An 11,102-nucleotide genomic window follows, 5' to 3' on the forward strand; every position below is an offset into this window, starting at 1 on the left:
TTTCTTCAATACGCCCAAGGAGAACATATAGCAACTTTGGGTATTGTTAAGTTTTTTAAACACAAACGTCACAATGGGAAAATATTGGAAAGTAAGAATAAAATATGTTACTAAAGATTTGAGCTTGAGCAGCAGGTTTGGTGGTGGTTGGTGGTTGCTGGGAGCAGGGGTTTTATTCAGGCTTCTGCAGCTGCGTGCCCCTCTGAATGGAGCTCATGTCGTTTGGTCTGCATCCCAGAACCAGACGGCACTCACTGGTGAGAGCCAAAATTTGAATAACAAGTGTTCAAGAGAGGCCAACTGTTCAGATTCTTTACAAGGTCAAAGAAGAACAATGGAGCCTGTTTGTCTGGTGAACACACGGCTCTCATTTGGGTGAGTTCAAATAGTTTCTCCTTGGAAGACGGGAACCTCAAGAAAGTTTTCTAAGTGGTGCCCATATGGGGATCACTAATAGGCCTAGCATGGCAAAACTGGTCTAACAAAACAATGCAAAGCAATAACCATACTTTATCATTTTTTATTAAAGGAAATACATATTTTGTTATTAATTTACTTACTTTGAAGTTGGATTCAGGCTTGGAGTTCGCAATGGTTATATGGTTGTCTAAAATGAAGAAATATAGAACCAAAAACAAGCACAGTATAGCCAGTGTTTTCTGCATCCCTTTTTCTCTGTTGCGAAAAACACACATTTTTCAATTCCATTTATTAGTCCCAATATATTGTTGGATGGACAAAAATTGTCCATCAGATGCAGAAGACCCACATCATGTAAGACAGGCGCCGCTCCAGAAGCTTTTTTTTGTTGATAAAAAATTATTTATGTGCCTTGAATAACAATGGAAAGACCATTATGACTTATTTAGGTTTTCTGACTGAATTATGGTGATTTTTGCCCTCTAAGGTGTGTTGGTAAACAAAACTTTACATTTAGATCAAATAATAAAACAGAGATATTGTTCTTGTGTTCAGACACTCATACCCAAATTCAACTGATTTTATAAAGCAAGTCTGTAGCCCTTCAATAATTGAGTGGACATCATTTTTAAAATCTTGTGTCTTTCCCAACTTTTGATCGACATGAATAGCTCCTCCTATACACGTTGCTCTTGGATTACATAAATTCAGGATTTTCTTGGGTCAAATTGTTTCTTGTGAGATCTTGAAAACCCTGATAGGCCGCAGACCCAGACACCAAACCAAACCCCGCCCAATGAACCATCACAGGCTTGCATGTCAGATTCACAGACCTCCCACGAGGCGTGGCCACTGTGAGAGATTTTAAATACCCCCACTTTACAATGGAGCCGCTCATTTGCTATGATCTCTAAAGGAGTTTCTATGTTTTAGTTTGTGTTTTGCTGAGGAGCAACACCATATGGACTTGGCATCAGTTGCAGGTTGCGCCACTTCATAGTTTTTGTTTTTTGAAGTTGCTTTTAAGTTTTAATCATGCTGAAAAATAATGGGAAAAAGACAGCGATCTCAGTAGCCTGCACGGGATGCCTCTGCCTGCTGCTGCTGCTGCTGGTCGCTGTGCAGCATCACCGCGTCCAGGTGGCCGAGGAGACGGACGGAGAGGACGCAGTTGCGCGCTCTGCGCCGGAGGACAGCTCACGGCCCGCCCAGGATAAGAAAGGATTCTCGACCTACTTCACCAAGCTGGCCCGGGGCCGCAGAGAGGTGGAGAAGCCCGCACGGACCTCAGCCGCCGCCTCGGACCCCCCTCCGGCTGAGGACATCAGCGCGGCTGATATCTTCGTTGCCGTGAAGACAACCAAGAAGTTCCACCAGTCTAGGCTGAACCTGCTGCTGGAGACGTGGATCTCTAGGAACATGCAACAGGTGAAAAAGCATTCCTGATTTTTTTTTTCTTTTCATATTAATTAGTTTGTTACAGCAATGAGCAAACTGTCAGTGAAGGTGATTCAACTTAATGACTAAATATTAAAACTTAGGTGATTAATGTTTTTAGGTGCTGCTTTGTTCCTCTTGTCACCTTTTGGCACACTTAAATATCCTCACAGTTTCTGTAAACGGTGCTGAGTTTCTGCAACTGTCACTTTTTATTCTCTTCTAAATGATGTTGCTGAGAACGGAGGGAGCAGTTTCAGGACCCCCTGTCCTCCCTCTTCTTCCTCCCACCTCCTCCTCTCTGCCTCCCCACTGCCTATTATCCCTCCTATTCTTCGGTGTCCCTGTGAATGCCTCTGCTGCAATGGATGCTTCACAGAACCGACTCCAGCTCTGTTCCCCTTTTCCAGGACTAACAAAGCATCTTACTGAACAAGAAGAGGAGTGGGGGAGGCTTTCCCAGCTCTCTCTCTCTCTCTCTCTCTCTCTCTCTCTCTTTCTCCATGGGAACATGGGAACTGAGTCTGGTTCAGGCACACTGGGAAGGGATGGGAAAATGGGGGCTTTGATGATTGAGGATGCCTGGGACAAAAGTGGTGCATCTGCAGGCAGGTTTGCACACTGGTGCACAAAGAGAGACCTATTATTTATTTGAAGAAAGCAAATCAAAAGTGATTTTATCCTGCATGTTGATGCACTCCACTTTCAGAACATGCTTGAATCACTATCTGTAATGATATTGACCCATCAGTCACTATTGGCTCGAACATATTAGAGCCAGAGAAATCATTAGTCGGAACTGTTTGAACATCTCCCATTAAAGACTTGAACACACCCGCGGCACCTCACAACATGTACTAATTGGCTTGCAGCTACTGTCGTGGATCACATTAGTGACCTGCATCATCCAGAGGTAACAGCAGGACTGATAGGCAGACAGCTGGGGGGATAGAAGGGGGAGACAGGTGGGAGGGGTGGGGGTCCTGCAGGGACAAAAAGGATAGACTGAGCAGCACAATGCAAGAGGGAGTTTCTGGAGGAAGGGTGCCAGGTGGTCAGGGGGAGACGGAACAAAGGACGGCTTTAATACCAGCCATATGATGCTCAGAGTTCCCACCGTGTGCATATGGCCGTCCTCATCAGCAGAGGTTTGATTCTCACGGTCAGCTGACGAGCATCTGTGAAGTTTGGATTATTTTTATGCTAATCTTTTGCTAGACGTTTTCACTTCCCTGCACTGCTGTCTGTGCAAAGGGACATTTTTTAAAACATTTATATTCAAATGAAGGTGCAGTCTCTATGCAGAGTTGAAACCAAAAGTCTCCCTGTATGAGCCTTGAACATTTACAATAAATATTTCCGTAGCTGAGTTAATAAATTGGCTTCAGTATGAGGCCGTAAAGTACAAATGGTCAACCTTGGCACAGAGACAAAGCATAGACGCATCATGCCTCTAACATATCCCTGAATTGTTTTCCAGCTCATTTGACTTGACAAAAAGTGCTGAAAGGCTGCAGAACAGAGAGGGGAAGGAGTCAGGGTGGAGGTGGTTGATGGAACGAAGGGAGCCTGGTGGCCTTCCTTCCTGTGGAGCTGGAGGCAGCCAGCCAGGCACCACGTTCAGCTCAGACAGGGCCGTTCGTGCAACCCCTTCCTGTGCTCTGGATTGCAATATACCCACTCCCTCTTTTTCATTTTCTCTTTTGTTTCTTATCTCTACTTTAACCACCAAACGTTTCAGAATTTTTTTCCCTCGTTTTTTTTTTTGTTTGTTTTGGTTGGATTTCATATTCTGTGAAAGCAGCTGTACCTTTAAGCTCCAGGAATCCAACAATGGCAGCAGAAACTCTTCCCTAAGTGCATTCTCTTCACTTTACTCCTGCAGCTGTATGCAAATGCGGGCAAACATGCTCAGAATTTACCCAGCGGAGACTTTACCCAGCATGAAAACTCTCCGCATTGTTCTCTTCAAGAGCCTCTGGCTGCGTTTGGGGCTCAGAGCAGGAGGGGGAGTGAGGGGGAAGAGAGGCAGGATGAGGAGGAACAGGGGGTGAATGGCCACACACGGTTTTCGATTTACTAATCAGTGGTGAGATCCCCCCCACCCCTTCCTCCCTCCATCTTTCTTTCTGTCAGTGCCCTGGCAGCTCTGGCAGCTGCCTCAGTGATTAGGCCATCTATTCATCGAGCTTTTAAATCAAACAGCGCCAGCCTGTGATCCCTTCACCACTGAAACCACCACCCTGTCCTAAACAAATACAGACTCTCTGCTTTTAGCATAAAGGGGAGGAAGAAAAAAAAAACAAACATCTGCTCAGAATTTGCTCCGAACACTCCTGCGGTAGCCTCTGTTTGCATCCTTTATTGTGTAGAGAAATAGATCTTTAACTGCGGATGCACGAATGAGGCCCTAACTGACACAAAGCGCCCTGTCGTGAGGCACCACGACCTTGCATGTCTAGACGCGTGCCCTTGATAAGGTGGCGTGATGTTCGGCAGGTGCTGCCTCACCTGAGGTGAAGAGTAAACATACCCCTGGCGGTTATAAAGCCTGCGGCCACAGGCCCTTTCATCGTACTCATTGAGCAGCTTGCACCTGCTCTGTGGGAGTTATCGGTGGCCTTTGTTGCTCACCCTTTTTTATGACTAATTGCCACATTCAACAAGTGCCTGCAGTCTCGAGGTTAAACTCCTCAGACGTTATGAGTCTGTCAGTCACACACCTTCCAGGACAAAGACGATGGAGTGTTGGCTGTAACTTTTTTACGCCACTGTTTCAGGAGAGTAAACACTGCGAGGCTCCGTAGCCGGGTGAGCTGGCTGGTCCAAGGGCGACGTGATGTGGGGTGTGTGTGTGGGAGGCGGACAGTCTGCCTCCTGCTTTGTCGGTTGTCTGGGATGCTTCAGGGCAGCTGTATGGTTGCCATGGAAAGAGTAAAATGTAGGACAAAAGGCCTTTATTGGAGCAAGGGGTTGTTTAACGCAGTGTGTTTTCCACTGCATAAAAGACACGTTGATTGATGCTAATCACAGCGGCTTGATGCGAGGAAGCAGGATTTTGTTTTGCATTTGATTGTGTAAAAGCTCCACATAATCAGCCAAAGTGTTTTTTTCTGTTTTATATTTGAGCCAAGTCATCTTATCCATGACTTCTCTTTGTTCTCAGACTTACATCTTTACAGACGGCGAAGACGATGAGCTAAAGAAGAAAATCGGTAAGTTGTATGTGGAAATTCATCAAAAGAGATGTTCTTTGTTTGAAAGGACCTTTCATTAACTACTAAATAGATTTTATGAAAGCTATTAAAATGTTTTTTCTTTTCCTCAGTTTCCTTTGATTGTGCAGTCTCATAATAAAACTATTTCTGTTTCGGTCATTTTGCTCCTGCAGGAAGTCACGCAATCAACACCAACTGCTCTGCCGCTCATAGTCGGCAAGCTTTGTCCTGCAAGATGGCGGTAGAATACGACAAGTTTATTGAGTCAGGAAAAAAGTAAGCCTTGCTGCCTGAGGATGGGCTCCTGCATTAATAGTCTGAAGATGATTGCATCTAATCTCTTGTTTGCTTTTCCTGCTTCATAGATGGTTCTGTCACGTAGACGACGATAACTACGTGAATGTTCGGACTCTTGTGAAGCACTTGTCTCAGTACCCCCACACCCAGGATTTGTACATCGGTAAACCAAGTCTGGACCGGCCGATAGAGGCCACAGAGAGGCTGGGCGACAACAAAATGGTACGATAAAGCATTGTTGTCCTTTATGATGTGGCTGTTTTACAGAAACAGCAATGTAGTAATTGACAGTTTTATCCTCAACTAGAAACCAGTCAACTTTTGGTTTGCCACGGGAGGAGCTGGCTTCTGTGTGAGCCGGGGTCTGGCACTGAAGATGAGCCCGTGGGCCAGGTGAGCATATATTTACTGTTAAAACCAGTGAATAAAAAGATACGTCATCTTTTTCTGCGAAACAAGACTAAACTTCTGTTTTATTATTTTTATTTGCAATGTTACTCTATTCAAATTCCGATGTTTCCATGTAGTATTCACTAGATTTGCCTTTTAAACTGTATGATTTCAGCTAAAGGTTTGACTATCTGATCACCTTCCAGAATTTTAGTCCCATCAAAATTGAACTGGTGTAATGTTAGCATATATGTTGCTTTTTGAATAATACTTTCTTCTTCTTCTCTGAGTGGCATTTCAGCCCATGTTAGGACAGCCAACACATACACAAGCTGTTTGTTGCGTTACTTCTGGGATTGATGTGCACATTTGGTGCCAAAACAAATTTCAGATTTGGATAAAAAAAAAAAAGAGGTTATGTGTTTTTATACGTGATATGTAAATATCTGGTTTCAAATGCACCTCAGTAGAGGGACTGAACATTGTGAAAGTATCTCATAATGGGAAATGAGTTAAAAGAGAAAAGCATGAGTTGTGTTCAGTCTTCACCTTCGTTTTTTCTCTTCTCAGTGGCGGTCACTTTATGAACACAGCAGAGAAGATCCGTCTGCCCGATGACTGCACCATCGGCTACATCATTGAGTCTGTTCTGGGAGTTCCTCTGACCCGAAGCAGCTTGTTTCACTCCCACCTGGAAAACTTGCAACAGGTGTCCCGATCTGAGATTCACAAACAGGTGAGACCCTGATACGATATTTGTTTTTTTCTGTTCTTAAAACATGGATCTGCAGGTTAAATTGGATAACATGCTTATAATCTTTTTTCCCCTCCTGCTTCTAGATCACTCTCAGTTATGGGATGTTTGAAAATAAAAGCAATATCATCAGCTTGAAAGGGGCTTTTCCTGTAGAGGAGGATCCATCAAGGTGGGGACATTTTTCCGGTTCACATTTCAGCAGATATTTAACACATTTCCACTGATTCAACTCTCCGTTCTCCATTTCCCAGGTTCAAATCTGTGCACTGTCTGCTGTACCCAGACACTCCATGGTGTCCCCCTCAGGTTGCCTTCTAGGGTGACCGCTCCTTTCTCATCCTCGTCCCCGTCGCGCCTCGGTATCTGAAACGCTCACGGGGACCAGTGTTTTTTGCGTATGAGACCGTGTTGCTGCTGCATTGACGCCGCAGCAGTGCATGGTCTGGAATTGTTTTACTAGGCTGCTGTGCGGCCCGTCTTTGGACTCTTTTCTTCCTCTCTGGGGCCACAACTCCACCCCATAACGCTGGGGCGGAGGAGTTCGTCTGTCAGAAGGAAGTAGCTTTTGCCATTTAGCTTTGCAGGCAATCACTTGTGCTTTTTGTGATGTAAATGTTGCTTGTAAATGCATCAGAAATTCTCATAGAATGTATTCTCATATATTCAAGCCTTTTTGCCAGCACTCTATTTTTTTCTGTTAAAAACTGTAATGCCACTCAGGTCTGTTTTTGGCTTAGAGATATTTTATAACGTGAACATTTTTCTTCCTGACATGTGCATTCAGTTCTAGTCTAAACGACTCCGGAAAAATGCTCTGAGATGAAGATTTTGCTGTAATTTTACATGAACAGTGTTACTTTTCCCACAACCTGAGCTGGCAGTTGGCAGATTTCCAAATGCATTTTTTTCTTTGAGGGACCTAATCTGAAGTATGTCAGAACAAAGCACTTTCCACCCCTTATCTTAGAAAAAGAAAGACTTTTTTATGATTAACTGACCAAGTTTATGTCCTTTTACGACATACTTTAGATTTGATTCCAAAGAGAACAAAAATAACCCCCTAAGAGTCTAACTTCCCTATTCATGTCTATGTATTTAATAACACTCCTTGCATTAGTTACAATCAGGGAAAAGCAATGAGTGGAAGAGATTGTGTTTCGGGGGGAGGGAGTTACAATCTGCTTTGAAAAGGTTTTATGTTGTTTAAGAATTGCACAGCTGTGTTTCAAATGACCTGACGTCTGCACCTCACCTCTACAGGCCCACTCACAGCGGAGAAGTACTGGCTAAAACAGCCAAGAAACGGCAACATCTGCTCGTATAATCCACGCTGCAGTCTACTGTGGCTTGCACAGAAAGCATTAGGAGTTTATCTGTTATTGTCAGCACAATTGGTCCTTATTTACACACAAATCCAGCTGGTTATTGTTGAGGTGAGAGCAGCGTCAGTGTTTCCACATGGAGGTGTTTTGATCCCTCTGTGTCCTCTCTCACCCATATTGGGTTTCATCTTTATGGCGGTATTGTATACTGCACCTTTGTTTAAAAGAGTAGCGATTGTGTATGCTTAGAATGTAACGTTCTCATCGTGGTTTACACCAATTTTAAATGACTTGGCCAGGGTTTGTGTTCTTTTTTTGGTATTGCCTTGAACTGTACTACATGACTGGTGTTTATTCTCCAGTATCTGGAGGGTTTTAGCAGTTCATTCCCACATCTGACTTCTCAGGGATTATGAGCTGATCCTGGTATTAACCGCCAAGGGACCCACGGTGGGACCCGAAAAGTTGAATAAAAGTGCATAACCACTGGGAACCTTTTACACAGTTGTCATGTTGTTACTTTAGTTTCGTCAGAGTTTATATAGAATTGCTTTTTTTTAAAAATCTAGCTGCAGGAAAGTTTTATGTAAACATGGGAGCAAGTTGATGCAAAACCAGAAGTGGTGTCTCATACCCAAGGGGAAGCTGTTAAGTATAATATTAAACAATCTAGTTGAATTTTATTTTTCTTCTCGCTTGACATGTATTTACTTCTCGGTATGCATTTACAGTTGGACTGTTGTTTCTGCCAAATTTGCATAAAAAAACACTTTAAGTTAAAGGAACAGTGTGTAATAATTACTGACATCTAGTGATCAAGTTGAAGAAAGCAGGCATGCTAACCATTGCAAAACTCTTAAAATAAATTACGTTTAAATTTAGTAACAGTTAAAACATATATAATATTTCTGTGTTTGAATATCTGCACAGTTTGTGTATAATTTTTGTACCAGTATAATTATATTTGTTAACACTATTAGGTCCTCTAAATGTACAGGCATATCTTCATCAGGCAATGTTACGGCATAACACTAGAATGACATGAGTTAGTTAGTATAAAATAAAATATCATCTACTAATGGATAGACTTTGAATAAAGCCACCCAAATGAATCAAAAACCTTAGAATACAATAACGTTAAGCTGAAACACAGAGGACATGGTTTCATGATCCTTCAAATATAATTCAAGATGAACTATAAATGTACAAATATGGATCCAATATATCCATATCTATCCAATATAATAGAAAAGGAAGGAAAAACAAATACAATTTACTGCACATCAACAAGAGAAACATGTTATATTAAAAACATTTTATATAAATTTCTACTAAAATGCTGTATTGGCAATATACTGTAACTGTAAGAGAAAGTCTCTAAGTTTTCCCACTTAAACTTCTGGGATAGATTTATATAAACAATAATCATGATCCAGTGTTCCACAAAAATGATTAGAGATAAACTCCTAAAACAAATAACTGCTGCAGGAAGCTGGGGGGATGGCAGGGTCTTTGCCAGAACAGCAACAGTCCATAAACCTAAACATCATTAAACATGTATGAAGAACTGTGCAAATCCCGGAACTAGATGGCTTTTGCTGGAGAAATCAGTCAAAAACCCAAACAACAGCAAAGAGACTCTGAGCTGGCTGCAAAGACTGTTTGTTTTGGGAAATTGTGACACTACAGAGGGCATTTGTTCACTGGTTTACCGGGTAAGCACATAGAAGACTTTAACACTAATATTTTAAAGCAATAATACAAAAAAAAAAGAAAAAATGATAAGGTGCTTCACAGGAAATGGGAGTAGCTGGCCGATGCACAGCTGAAGATTCATCATCAAAGCAATGCATGGGAGACAAATTACTTGCAGCAAACATCCTAACCACAAACCATAATCACAGCTTTGTCCTTCAGAGATGTACAGTGGGAAAGAAGCTAAAGCCTTTCAAGTGTTTGCAGCTCATGTTCAAACAGTTTTTCTATGTGTTGACTCATAGAAAGTTTTAAATGTGAACAAAAACGTTTGCCTCATCATTGTATCAAATTTGCGAAAGAAAAAAGAAATCAAGGCATCTTCTACGGCTTGTTTCAGAGACAAATGTGTTTTACAAACAGAAGGAAGAGAGAGATTTGTCCTCTGGCACAGAAACCCTGGGAAACACAGCATGTGGCTTAGGTATGACAGTCTTTGGATGTAAAAACAGTAATCAGATAAAAAACAGTGTGATATTTGCTTACAAAAGAGAAGAGTTTTTATATAAACAACAAAACATGCATGTCTTGGTCTAATCTACCTCTAATCTTTATAATCTCCCATTCTAAACAACATTTTATATAGTTTTATTCATCTTAAGTTGCTATAAAACAAAGAAATAAGATATGTGATAGCTTTGGACCGATTGGTGATCCCTTGACATCAATAATCTGTCAAACACACAAACATCTGCGAGCAGCTTTGAATGCATAACAGCCGTTACATGATTATTGTCCTTTGGTGGTTTTCCACTGTTTATCTTCCCTGCAGTGTTGTTTGCTATTGCAATTAAGGCTGTTTCCATACCAGCTGCGAAGTAATCCAGCCTGACTGAGCTTTTAAGCACAAGCTATTAGCATTTTCAGTTTGTACACCGAGCTCAGGCCACGTTTTTTTCTCATCACGGCTTGGACAGAAGACTGAGAGAGAGGAGCCACTCACTGGAAATGATTTATGATTGGCTAATTTGTGCCCCTTATGCAGTGGATCTCAAAGATATACACACACGCATGTGAAATTGCTGTTTATGTTGCGCAAAAGGGGATAATTTTGAAATGCTTTGTTTATTTTGTAAAAACGTTTGCTGATCTTGACCTGTGAAAGTTGTACTTACTTACCTGTGAATCTGCACCTAATAAACTGATTAGAATTTAAGAGTGAACTAACTAATGTGATATTTGTCCTTTATGATAATGTATAAAAAAGTGCTGAGGTGCAATAAGCAGCCTAAATAAGAGTGTGTACCCTCAGACAAATACTTTGTTTTATGCACCTTTTAATCGGCTTTCAAATATTTAGTCTCCAGCTAAACATCAGCTACCGTGAATCTGTTTACACTGAAATAAACTTCAGCGATAGAAGTGAGGTTTTCTCCAAATGTGCTTATTTGTGTTCATTATCTACAGCTGTAGTCTTGAGACAGCTCCGAAAGGATCAAAATGATCTAATTGTATAAAGGTATCAGTCAGGAGCAGAGTACAATAAGATGGAAAGGTTTGAATGCA

The 11,102-nt window shown here is 41.8% G+C and overlaps 1 protein-coding gene across 1 annotated transcript; it reads left to right on the forward strand.

Annotated features, from left to right (window-relative positions):
* The first annotated feature begins 1,305 nt into the window (after positions 1-1,305).
* On the forward strand, positions 1,306-10,756 carry lfng (LFNG O-fucosylpeptide 3-beta-N-acetylglucosaminyltransferase). Its single transcript, XM_032587696.1, has 8 exons — positions 1,306-1,848; positions 5,024-5,072; positions 5,249-5,351; positions 5,441-5,594; positions 5,680-5,765; positions 6,333-6,498; positions 6,603-6,688; positions 6,771-10,756. The coding sequence occupies exons 1-8, from the start codon at positions 1,456-1,458 to the stop codon at positions 6,835-6,837; spliced, it is 1,104 nt and encodes a 367-aa protein (XP_032443587.1). The 5' UTR covers positions 1,306-1,455; the 3' UTR covers positions 6,838-10,756.
* Positions 10,757-11,102: the final 346 nt, after the last annotated feature.

The sequence above is a fragment of the Xiphophorus hellerii genome, chromosome 16 (genome assembly GCF_003331165.1).
Source record: "Xiphophorus hellerii strain 12219 chromosome 16, Xiphophorus_hellerii-4.1, whole genome shotgun sequence".
Lineage (NCBI taxonomy): Eukaryota > Metazoa > Chordata > Actinopteri > Cyprinodontiformes > Poeciliidae > Xiphophorus > Xiphophorus hellerii.

What these genes read in the sequence shown, in the direction of transcription:
- lfng (XM_032587696.1), top strand. Translation starts at nt 1,456, where the DNA reads ATGCTGAAAAATAATGGGAAAAAGACAGCGATCTCAGTAGCCTGCACG. An exon ending in TGAGCTAAAGAAGAAAATCG is followed by an intron (nt 5,073 to 5,248) that starts GTAAGTTGTATG and finishes TTGCTCCTGCAG; the next exon opens with GAAGTCACGCAATCAACACC. An exon ending in GATCTGAGATTCACAAACAG is followed by an intron (nt 6,499 to 6,602) that starts GTGAGACCCTGA and finishes TCCTGCTTCTAG; the next exon opens with ATCACTCTCAGTTATGGGAT.